The sequence below is a fragment of the Sitophilus oryzae genome, unplaced genomic scaffold, assembly GCF_002938485.1.
Source record: "Sitophilus oryzae breed Bouriz unplaced genomic scaffold, Soryzae_2.0 scaffold_1227_pilon_pilon, whole genome shotgun sequence".
In the NCBI taxonomy this organism is placed as follows: Eukaryota; Metazoa; Arthropoda; class Insecta; order Coleoptera; family Curculionidae; genus Sitophilus; species Sitophilus oryzae.
In genome coordinates, this window is record NW_022145868.1 from 1,123,811 (window position 1) to 1,137,377 (window position 13,567).

The 13,567-nt window shown below is 30.3% G+C and overlaps 1 protein-coding gene across 1 annotated transcript; it reads right to left on the reverse strand.

Moving 5' to 3' along the window:
• Nucleotides 1-1,251: 1,251 nt before the first annotated feature.
• Nucleotides 1,252-13,553, reverse strand: LOC115874124 (A disintegrin and metalloproteinase with thrombospondin motifs 2-like; the record flags this gene model as incomplete). Its single annotated transcript, XM_030889219.1, has 9 exons — nucleotides 1,252-1,317; nucleotides 2,718-2,973; nucleotides 3,188-3,453; nucleotides 4,043-4,299; nucleotides 7,724-7,856; nucleotides 7,909-8,030; nucleotides 11,533-11,714; nucleotides 12,009-12,175; nucleotides 13,421-13,553. Coding segments are annotated over 9 exons (1,582 nt in total), but the record flags the coding sequence as incomplete, so codon positions are not given.
• Nucleotides 13,554-13,567: the final 14 nt, after the last annotated feature.

Genomic DNA, 13,567 nt, shown 5'->3' on the forward strand with positions numbered 1-13,567 from the left:
GTTCAGAATAATCAATATTTTTACTGAAAAACTATGCAAAAAAGGAATGACGTCTTTACCACAAGACAATGCCCTATGTAAGCAAGAAAACTAAGCTAAGCGTAAGGTTTACTTACGAACCCCCAAAAAGGTATTTAGTTTTTCTCTATATATAAAATCTTGAAACACATATTATACAGGGTGTCCCAAATAAGTGCAAATATTTTTAAGGGGTGGTAGATCTGGTCAAGAAACATTTCTTCTCTTTACCATTTTTCAGATAAGAAGTTCAAAATATCCGAGGATTTTACTTTTTGTAACTTTGTGAGAACCACTGGATTTTTTCTGGATTTTCTTTCATGTAAATTTAATATACTACCTCTGTTGCCATTATCCAAGAAATTATGCTTTTAACCAAAACTAAAAAAATTCCAAAAATTTTTTCAAAAATTACAAATTCTTAATTTTTTTGCAAAAAAACTTATAGGCGTGTTTCTGATGCCGAAATATACTACCAGTTAAAATATTTGCGCATTTCTGGGACACCCTGTAGTTTTTTAATTTCCTCACTAATATAATAGTTAATTTATTCCATTTATTGTAATTATTGCTGCAATACATAGAAAAATATTCATATTTTTTTGATCAAAAAAACCAGTGTAGTTTATAATTCCAGAGCATTTACGAGAAACTAACTAAGACAAGTAACTTCCCTATACTCTCCATAATAGTATATATTTATCAAACGTTCAGTAAATTCTAAACTATGGTAGGTAAGTGTTTGCAATTTGAGAATATTTAGTTTTATATTGCTATTTTCTGTCATATATTTCTGGTTATTTCTTTTTTCCGATTATTTTGAATACCTATATATGCTACCTCAAGTTTGAATATTTTAACACTACCTATTTTTCTGACAAAGTAGTCCTTTTTATAAAAGCAACTAACCGATGTTTTTCATAAAAGTAATAATACAAAAAAATTCCATACTTATGTGGAGAACTTTGCCCTGTATATATTAAAAATGAGTGAAATATTATTAGTAATTTAACCGGATTTGCAGTTAGTAATCTAACCCGACATTTATTATTGGAAAATGTCTATTTGGGGAAAATAAAAGCAAGGGTTTAAAATACTCGCCAAATAAAAGCACTTTATCTCCGCCATATTGGAAAAGGTTGAGAATGGCCTTGTGTGGAGAATTGGTGGGTGAGGTACTCATCAGTACTATATCAACCTGATACCTATAAAAAACTAATATAACTTATAATCTTAGCAGACGTAGATCTTAGCAATAAGTTCGAAATATATCCAAGAACCAAGTCCATTTATGACTGTCTAAAAATAAATGATTTTATGTAGTTTATTTTCACTACAAACACCAGAATTCCGCTTCTAATATACCTTGCATATTTTTTTTCTCTCACCGAAAAATATTACAAACCAAAAATAAACCGCCGAAAAATTTCTCATGCTTCCTCCAATTCGTGGCTTCATCTACGAGATTAATAAATAAACAAAAAAATAATGTTAATTGATTTATGACTGGGTAAAATCATCGCTGTTAAGAAGCCGTTGAAATATGCATATTAGTGATTTTCTTTCATATTTAAGTTTTTTTATCGATTTTTCTGTTAAATTGTCGGAAATCCCCAGAGACTTTGGTGTGTTTGTTGATGAATTTGTCATGGGCTGCATTCTTTAGATCTGTGATTTATGAGTTTATTATTTTATTATTTAAGCATACGTGAAGTAAATAAGTGTGTTAGTATTTGTTATTAAATTTTATAGGTTCTTATCTTATACAGGGCATTTCAAAAAACATGTGCTATCTCTCGTGGGGAGATTCCTCACGTAAATATAAGATTTATTTTTTTATCTCCTATGTTTCGTAGGTCCATTTAAGAAAACATAACAGTAGTTCATATCTTTAAAAATATTCTTTTCGTAGAATAACAGACTACGCCACTGTATTCTACGTAAAAAGTTCTACAATAAACATTTTTCACCTTCTCGATACCATTAAGAATAACAGAGATACAGGGAGTGTCCCAAATTGAACCTGTAGCTCAGAAACGAACTGGGCTATGAAGATTGTGTTTACGGCATCTTCCATTTGACAAAAAAGTGGGACAGGTTTGTGCAAACCGCACCCTTCTATCTTCACTAATAACGCAGATACCGTATGATTTCAACCAAAATGGGACACCCTGTACTGTGACATATGGTGTAGAGGTTTGGGAGGCGACAGAATACATGAAAAGGAGACTGCTTGCAATGGAAATGAGATATGGTGCTGTAAACTAACTCTACTAGACAAAGTGAGAAACGACAAATAAGAGAACGAATAAACATAGCAACAACTTTTTATAGATATAGCAAACAAATTAAGATGGGTATAGGCACGTTTGCAGAATGGAGAATACGAGATGGCTTAAAAAGAATTCTGAATTCCAGACTCGCCAGAACATTAAAGAAGGAAGACCAGACAAATTAGCGAGATGGTGTAGAGTCTGCAATGCGAAACAAAGATCTAAATGCAGAAGACTGACGAGATCGAGGGCGATGGGGACTAGGATGCGGAAAACGACAAAATGTTGTAATCTAAATCGCAAATAGATATACAAGAGACCTATTTTTTTAAGTTTTACATTTTTTAAGTTTTACAGTTTTGCTTCCAACGACAACTTTCTATCATTCATAATACTTACAATATTTTGGAATAAAATTAATTTTACCTGCCACCAATTTCCAAATTCCCAGTAATAAAAACACGGCTTCCTGTTACATTCTCTTACATCTGCGGGTTTGTTTTTAGCACATTTTGTGGGGTTGACCATATATTTCCAAGGATTAGCAAGTATGGCGCTAATATTGTTGACTGTACCAAATAAAGACTCTGGAACACAATAGATTTCTCTGTACTGAAGTCCATTACTACCGCAAGTTTGGCTACAAGGTTCCCAATCTCCTGGTACCCATTTAAAATCACATCTGTAAAATAAATGGTCCAAGTTACCGTATGACCGCAAAATAAACAGCGTCAAAACTGGCAAAATATATATTAACTTATATAATATATGATAAAGATTGTTTATCTTAGATAATATGTCTTATGATAAATATTAGAATATGTTAATCATTTAACATAAATTTACATTAGCTGCTTGCATTTCATTGTATATTTGAAATAATTTAATTTATTTACCCAAATTTATTGCAAGATTCAACTTCTGTTACAGGTTTCTGTATCAACGAGCAATACTTCCGCTTCACCAACTTGTCCTGTTGATTGTCCCAGCACGCCACTGTCTTTTGACGTCTACCACCACCACAGCTTGCTGAACATGGTCCCCAGCCGCCCATGATCCAGACAAATCGTTTTGACGGTAAGAGAAAATCTTTTTGTATGGAGTATTGAGTGTTGTATGTTATGTTGATTTTATTGGAAATGTTCTTTTCTGATGATATCAACTAAAAATAATAATGACGATTAGGATTTAGTTTAGTTCACACTTGATAACGGTCAGTGATACTTCTGACCGAAACGGTGTGTAAGCAAAATAAATAAACAAAATGGAAGTCCAAGGAAGACCTTTTAGTTTTAATACTGAATCATTGTCTACCACATTCAAAGTAATATGATAAGTCATTCTATTCAATATATGAGTGTCATTTTATTTATTCAATATATGAGTGTCAATATATGGGTGTAATACCACTACCATTGCACTTTAGATTAAAATTAATATTTTTACTTTAGATTAACATTTAAAATACTACTGAAGTGAAAATATCAAAAGTTGACATAATATGATACGTAATTCTATTCAGAATGTTATTTTCTATCAAATAAGTAAAAAATACCGAGTGTATCATTAAAAAATCTTTTTTGTTAGTCATTTTGAGTGCAACAGGAAGTGACCGAAAATAATTGAATACGTCAATCAGTCCTGATTTATGCCATATACTTACATACCAAATCTCGTTTTTTATTAAAAAAAGGTTATAGGGGAGAGGCATTTTTTAAAATCACCCAGTATATCTATGAAAGTAGGCTTACCATAATTATTGTTTCAGCTAAAATAGGACCGAAGCCCCATAACTTATACAATCTTCCAATTCTATTGTAAAAGAAGTTGACACCATCTACAATTTTAGAGTGTATCGACGTGTTCGGCACTGCCACAATGTATCCTTTTTTTCTTCTATTTTTTAGTACGAAAGCTAAACTGGATTTTCCACTACTGTATTCGTTTACTACGGTTTCCAACCTGATCTGCCTTGCCATTTTCGGTAATACAGATATTTTAGTGATTTCTAAAATTACCAATTTCCAAAATTTAGATTTATATGTTGATAGTAGTTAGACTATGGGGTTTCTGGCTCACTAAATACAAGATGGCGGCGGTTTATAAAATTGCTGTTATTTATATTGACTGTCTTTTTTTGCAGTTGATATCACCAATATTGGGTTCTGCCAAACTGTGAAGAAGAAACACATTTTATTTCGATGCGACACTCTGGCAAATGTGGGATTCTCTGCAATAGATAGGCTATTATTCAATCAATTATTCAATCTCTCAGTAATTTTTAATAAGACTTTTTGAAAAGGATAGGACTGGAGAATGGAACCTAAGGATGCGAAGAAGACCACAATAGATCTGAAAAGGCCGAAGTGGATCAGCCCGAACTAGAAGAATCTATTTGTCTAGCTATAACTGGTTTTACAGCCGCTACCGGTTGTGAGTTCCTCTGTAACTATTTTATGAACCGCCACCATCTTGGATTTAGTGAGCCAGAAACGCCCGAGTCTAACTACTAATAATTTTAAAATATAAGGTATTATAATATCATCGCATAATATATTCCATCTCTTCATGCTTTACAGAAAAGAAATTTACTTTTAGCACGTAAATCATACTTATTTTTTCTACATTAGTAAATTTTTAAATGAATGAAATTTTTACATCATCTGTTCCACAAATATCATGGAGATTATCATTTTTAATAAATTTACGCGTGAAATAAGTTGTTAGGGTATAAAAATTGAATTGTTGATTTGGCTTTATTGGTTAGTAACAAAATCAAAAACAAATCGAAAAACACAAAGAAATCCGCAAGAATTCAAATCAAATTCAAATAAGTCAAGTAAAATATAAAAAATTGCGTCTTGATTCCTCCTTTAATGCGCGAATATAAAAATAATATTAAACTCTTTCCATATTTATTTTATTACGTAGTTTACTGAATATACCGGGTTCGTCTCAAAAGTGGCTCACCCCTAGAACTTTTGGTTTTTTTTTTCAGATAAAAAAAATGAGATTTGGTATGTTAGTCTACGACATAAATTAAGATTGATTGACGTATTCAATTGTTTTTGGTCCCTTCCTGTTTTACCTGAAATGACTACAACTTTTGATTTTTAAATGGCACCCTTGGTATTTTTTTACTTTGTTTGATATAAAATGACATTCTGAATGGAATGACATATCACATGTCATATTTTGACATTCTCGTATAATAAAAAATCTAATTTTAATTTTCAATCTAGAGTGCCATGGCTATGCTAAAAACATTAATTCTTAATCAAGAAGCCTTGGAAAAATAGATTTGATCGTCTAATGTTTTTGGAGTCTTGTCCTGGCCGATTAAAAAATTCTCAAATCGTATTTTTTATCATATCTCAATTTGGAACGAGGGTGACTCATTAGCATATTTGGAAAAAGCATTTTTTACGAATAATTTGATGCAACACACTTGGTGTTTCGAATCAAATTTTCGTTACGAACCCCAAGTTATAATTTCAAATAAACCATATACGAAAATGTCAAAAATTGACATATGATATGTCATTCTGAGTGTTATTCTCTATCGAATAAAGTAAAAAAATATCGAGGGTGCAATTTAAAAATCAAATGTTGTAGTCATTTTCGGTGAAACAGGAAGTGACCGAAAACAATTGAACACTTCAATCAATCCTAATTTATGTCACATACTAACATACCAAATCTCGTAGATTGAGCCACTTTTGAGACGCACCCGGTATATGAATATCTGAGTATATATAAAACTACTATATTAAAAATAAGGATGTAATATAGCGACTAACCTCGGAAAAATAGGTATCTTTATAGTAGACTACAAGGAAAAGAAAATGAACTATATATAAAACTTGTAATATACGACTATATCGACGGCGTCACGACAAAAGGGCGTAAGCGCCAAAATAACGAAAATGAGATTATGGTTCCAAAATGTAATACTAATAAATGCGCACCTATCTAGGAAACGGCTTAACCAGCAAAAATTCTTAACGTGAGAAAAAAGACAGTTTTAGTTTCTAACCGCCAATACACCTTCAAACCAGACTCGACACGAAAATCAGTAACCGCCATTCACACGTGTTGGAAGGTCGCTTACGCCTGGGATGAAAAAATACCATTTTCCGTTCAAAGGTACGTAGAAAAACTTATTAATAAGATAGGTCTTATTCATATTTGGTAGCCTAGATTGTTTTTTGTGCTTCAATCTTATTCAAATAGTAAACACCGACATTTATTTGTTATTGTCGGTTACGTCTTTTCGTGTTAATTTATTTGGTTTGCGTAAGCGCCATCCGCCTATGTGATCGTAATGGCATATTTTTTTGCTTTTAACAAAACTACCGTTCAGCAGATTTCAAAAAATTGTCAAATATCTAAATTGTATACAATATTAATTTTCAAAAAAACCTTTGCTACAAGTCAAAGGACTTTTTCTTGATTGTAATAATTGTTTGAAATTTGATTTTTTTGATGTCGCTTAAGCCTTTTTTATATTTTTTCTCCACAGTGTGATAATGACTTCCCGCGGGAAGAAAATCAGAGATTTGGCATTAAAATGTGGAAATCAAGAGGTTGAGGTTGAGAGCAATATCATAGATAATGATCTTCTGGCAGAAGCATTGCAGCATGATGCGCTGTTGGAGTCAGAATTATTCATGTTAGAAGCACCACCTTTTGCCACCAACGAGGAATACGGATCAAGTTCACCCGTGTTTTGCTCAGAATATTAGTTAAATTTAATTTTCCAGTTATTATTTCAAGCCTAATGAGTTTGAAAATATTGAAAGTATCAGTTTGAGTATTTTGTACTGTGTTTTCTTAAAAAATTTAAAAAATCCAAGCGACATTTTTAATTTTATTTGTAAAACTCAAAAGGCGTAAGTGCACCTAAACGACAAAAAATGACTAGAATAATAAGACACAAAAGTCTTAAACGCCTTTCAAAAAGACGTAAACGCCAATCGAGCCTAGAAAGAAAGGCGTAAGCGCCAAATCTTAAAATAACTAATTAACAGTTTATATTTTATAAGCAAAAAATTCTTGAAAAATGTGCCATATAATCTATAATACTGTAGCAAAAAATAATTCACAAAAAATAAAAAATATAGATTTTAGACGTTTTTTTCGTCTCCTGAAAAAAATGACGAATGGCGCTTACGCCCTTTTGTCGTGACGCCGTCGATATAATAATTCACAATCAAAACAAAATGTAAAGATTTAAAAAAGAAATAATATTGAGGACAACGTAAAAAATTACATAAGGCTGTTTTTATAAACCATTTTGGTCAGCTAATAATAAATGAAGGAATTAACTTTTTATAAATATGAACTTTAACCAGTCTAATAAAAATACTAAAATTTAGTAACTTATTTGCTAGTTTGGTACAATTTTCATATTTTAGTACTTTAATTATTACCTCTTTTCAAAACTTTGTGAACTGTAGAATTTGATTTATAACATTCTGATTCGTCACCTCCACATACTCCACAACTATCTCTTGACATAGAGGAATTCAGTTTACCATCGCATCCTACTTGATAACATACTCCCTGAAAATTTTGTACATGCATCATCAAAATCAATAAAAAATACTTTTAATACCTGCACACAAAGATTATCTTGATTTTCGTAAGAACATGGTGTTCCGTCAGGAAGGTTTTCATTGGTCATAAATATTTCTTTTCTTTCATCACTTATGCAGGAAAATTTGCATTTCTGCTCATCTAAACAATAAAATAATTAGATATTAACTAATAATATAATGTTTTATTTATATTATGCACGGTGGCTCCTCTCATACACCGCGGAAGCTCCAAGGAGAGCATATGTAGGTTAATTGAGAGCACTTTTTAAAAATATAGAAAGTTCTACAGAGTGTTCCCAAAAAAGTTACATATCAAAGTGGCGTTTTTTGTAATGGAACACCCTATATATTAATTGATTTTCGGATTCTGGGAGAAAAATAAAGTAATTTTTATAACAGAAGTATATATGACTAAAATGTATATAAGGTTTTTGACAATTTTTAAATTACAATAAAAGATATCTAAATTGGAATTTACCCGGTATAGCCTAATATGTAGCTAAATTAACTATTGTAATTTAAATCAAATTAAAACTTGATCCAAAAAGTTATACAGGATGACACAAAGTTAATATTGAACACTGGTCACCTTTAAAAGCATGTTACTCTTTTATTTTGGAACGCCCAGTATATTATCCGATATTCAATGGATAATTCATGTCTCTTCAAAATACTATTAAAGCTGCCTACCCCTCAAACAAAGATTTCCTAGATATTTTCATTTACATGATTTGATCTGAGTAGATCTTTATTATTTGATAAAATCTAGGTGGCTGGGATATGTCCGACGTTACTTCAACATAGCTGTCTAATTAGTCCAACTTTAACAACTAGTTATCATTTTGTGTCAGTTAAAACAAAAAAATTCTCATAAATTTGCCGAAAATGCAAACTTATCCTACATCAGAGAGAATTGATATGATTCTATTAGTTGGTGAATGCAGTGTGCATTCACCAATTAATAGAATACTTAAATGCTCCTGATTTTATGTTAAAGACAGTGTTTACAAAAGTCGACCAACTATTGTCGACAACATGAGAGAAATTATTGTAGCTGCTTTTCGAGGTAGAACTCCACATATGCCTTTTAAAATGAAAAAATCCTTTTGAAAAGACAATCATTTTATGCAATTAACAGGACAGGAAGCATTTTGAGCATTTGATTTCATCAAGCTAATTTTTGTCATAATATATTATAGGTTTATATCTAGTTTTAATTCTGTAATAATATTTTAAACGTGTATCTTTTTATTACCGTTCAGTATTTTACTATACAATCTTCAATTTTTGTTAAATTAACAAAAGGTATATCACACAGCCGCCTATATTTTTTTTAAATTATAAAGATCTACTGACGCAAAATCATAAAAATTAAAATATCTATGAAAATATCTGTGTGAAAATATTATTAAGGTTGCCTACCCCCAACCTTAATAATATTTTGAAGATATATAAATTCCCCATTGAACACCGGAAAAATATGCTGGGTGTTGGGTGTTCCATTTAAAATAAAGGAGTAACTTGCTTTTAAAAGTGACTAATGTTCCATATTAATTTTGTCTCACACTGTATAACTTTTCGGGTCAAATTTCCGTTTGGTTTAACATACAATGATTACTGTAATTAAATGTCAGGCGACACAAGGTCAACTAAAATTTAGGTAGATATTATCGAAATTTAAATTTAATATATACAGGGTGGCGCACCTCATTCGCCTCGGTTGATTATACGAAAACGGAAAGATGTAGAAACAAAATATTTTATGGGTATATGTGGGGAGTCAATGTGCACAATTTAAAATTATTTTGAAATATACAGGGTGTCTCAGAACTAAGATCCATACCAAAGTTATATTTTTTCTTATGGAACACCCGGTATTTTATTTCATTTTTGGATTTTTGGGCCCAAAAAAAGACATTTATTATAAGGGTTACATATGTTTAAAATCATTGGTTTTCGAGATATTTAAAACTATTTAAATATCCATGCTGCAAGAGAATTGATTATCAATACCCTGTACATTACTTTTCAGAATTAATTCTTGTGCTGAGGTTAAAGGTAAAAAAATAAACTTTACTGAAAAATGTTATTGCTTTCTTAAATTTATACAGGGGTACCAAAAATTAGTTATTTATTTTAAGGATTTATTTTACATAAAAACTTTGTTATTTCAAATGCAACACCCTGTATTTTTTTAAACAAATCGAAGCAGATTTAAATGCTCTTTTAAACTATATTAGGGTTTCCTATACCTATCTATCTCAGATTTTGAGAAAAAAACGATTTTTAAATAAAATGGCAATCAAGATGGCTGGTATCGCCATGGCAATTTTCTAGTGACAGTTAGTAACTATTTTCAAAATCGACATTAGTTTATAGACTTTATTTAAATCTATACCAGTTTACTTTTATTTAATTGACCTACATAGTTTAATAAATAATATTTTTTTAATATGTATTTATTATTCTATCAAGAAAAACGAAGAAGTAGTTCTTTGTTTTATTTTACGATAACTTGTAGATATATGAATTTTTTTATGAGAGCCGAATTACGGCAATTCAATTTCTTCACTTCCAATGACAGGTTTCTGCCTAATAGGTTTTTTATAAACTACACTACCAATTCTGCGAAATAGGAAATAGGACAAGTAATTTTTCAAAGGAACGCTTATCAGGAAGATTGGATATCTTTGAGCATTAGGTCTTGATGATAATTTTCCTCACAAAACAAAATCACTAATAACATATCCATTTGTTCCACCAGCAGATATGGCTTTATTTTTCTTCATAAAATAAAGAATACTTACTTATTAAACTATTGTGGGTAAATTTTAGTAAACTGTTTAAATAATAATGTCCATACACCAATGTCGATTTTGAAAATAGTTACTAACTGTCACTAGAAAATTGCCATGGCGATACCAGCCATCTTGATTGCCATTTTATTTAAAAATCGCTTTTTATTCAAAGTCTGAGATAGATAGGTATAGAAAACCCTAATATAGTTTGAAAGAGCATTTAAATCTGCTTTGATTTATTTAAAAAAATACAGGGTTTTGCATTTGAAATAACAAAGTTTTTATGTAAAATAAATCCGTAAAATAGATCACTACTTTTTGGTACTCCCGTATAAATTTAAGGAAATGTAATATTTTTCAGTAAAGTTTATTTCTTTACCTTTAAACTCAGCACAAGAATTAATTCTGAAAAGTAATGTACAGGGTGTTAATAATCAATTCTCTTGTAGCATGCATATTTAAATATCTTTAAATATCTCAAAAACCAATGATTTTAAACATATTTAACCCTTATAATAAATACTTTTTTTTTGGGCCCAAGAATCCAAAAATGAAATAAAATACCGGGTGTTCCATAAAAAAATATGAATCTTAGGTATGAATCTTAGTTCTGAGACACCCTGTATATTTCAAAATAATTTTAAATTGTGCACTTTGCCTCCCCACATATACCCATAAAATATTTTGTTTCTATATCATTCCATTTACGTATAATCAACCGAGGCGAATGAGGTGCGCCACCCTGTATATGATATACATATATGATATAAGCTTATACTAATTCAGTAAGAAGTAAATAGTTATTACCTAGTATAACATAAAAAAATAAAAAAAAAACATTACCTTGGTCACTTTCATAAGGTAGCCATGTATCAGTGACTTGTAATTCAGGATTAGGAAAAATCTTAGGCAACATTTTGCATTGCTCAGCTCTCAAATCTACATAAGAATTCTTACATGGACCTTTTGAACATATCTGCCAATCTTCAGTTCTGCCTTCACAGGTTTTACCACCATACGATGGTCTGTAAAAATGTAAAAACTTTTACTACTATATTTGCCAAACATGGCTCTTTTTAATAGTAGATTTATAGATATGTAAATTTTTTAAACAGAATGAAACAATCAGAAGATATCATTTAATACGAAGATTAAATAATTAAAATTACTCATTTTGAAAAAGACCAAGTTAGTAGTCGAAACGATATAAAATTACTTTGTTTTATCAATAAATAATAATTAATGGATTAAATTTCTAAAATATTTATTTACACCTGACCTCAAACCAAGAAAATTTACTTAAAATTTATTAAACATACTTTGGATTATCACATTTTCTTGATCGATACTGTATTCCGGTTCCACAAGAACGAGAACATGGTCCCCATGGTCCCCAGGTGCTCCATCCTCCATGTTGGGGGTTTAACACAATCGGAATTTTGCTGATAGTGTCTGTTATTTCACTGCAATATCCGTTGAAACACCACTAAAAAGGAAAAAGATAAATAAAAAACTACTAAACTATTTTTTTATTCATTTTATTAAGTCACCGAACCCGAAGTACCAATTTTATTTAGTATTAATTTCTTTAAAACAAAATAAAACACTAAAACTTGGTGTGTAACACCAAAGGTTCCAACCCTCAACTGTAATTAATTTGTTTGCTTTAAAGTTGCAAACAATAATGAATTATGAAATATCATATAATCAAAAAAACTGCGTCAAAGACGGCTGGGGAATGATAATCGATATTATATAAGTTTGTTATACAGGATGTTTCAATAAACATGTGCCATCTCTCGTAATTTACATAATTACAGGACATTAAAACTTTAAAATTAGGTCTTTTGTAATTTTATTAAATTCCATAATTTTTTCATTTGAATTTGCTGTAGGTTGAACGAATATTAATAACAAATAGTAATAATATTTAATAATAAATTAGATAAAATAAATAATTTGTTAATTTTATTTTAATTTTAATTTATTAATTATGATTAATAAAAATTCGTTTATCTTATCAAGGAGATCGAAATCGGCAAAATAACAAGAATCAACTTTTAATTGGCATTAAACGGCCTATACAATTTTGCTATCAAAACAAAAAGTCAGTAGCGCACATTTTTTTTTTTGAAAAATATTTTAGTGATAATCCATATGCACATCCCTGATGAATCTGCAGGCACTTTTTTAGCATTAAAATATGTCGCATTTATAGTAACTTTTACTCTCAAAATTTTATTCGAATCGCTAAAAGTACTTGGAAGAAAAATATAATAAATAGAAAAAATATTAGGACTTTTACATCCTGTAGCTACGAAACAAAGCAGAATCGGACCTATGTTGATATGAATAATAAAACTTTTTTGAAACACCCTGTATAATATCGGGATTATTTAATACATAATCATGGAAATTTGGAAAAGTATAAACGTGATTAGCCATTTTAGAGCAAGCAAATAATTTTAGGAAGAATGCATTTTTCACAAAATAATGTCAATAATAAAAAAGTTTTTCCTCTTATACATACAGACAATCCATAATAAATAATTATTACTTTCAACAGTTAGTTGTACAGTTTTAGTAGGTTAAAAATATTCCTAACATTTACTAATCTTAATAAATGCTTTATTATCCTGGATTTTATACGTTCTATTAGCAAATAATCCACGTATTTACCCAGGCACAGAACAAAAACAAACAAACAGCATAAAATATGGCTTTTACGAACCTTTCCAAATCCACACTCCGTCCCTTCGAGCGGAGGCCCTTTTTTGGTTTTGCACACAAAAGGATTGTGTTTATGGCCGCACCACAAATGGGAACAGGGTTCGCTCACATCAAAGGCTCGGCACATCGAATATCTATACAGAGACAA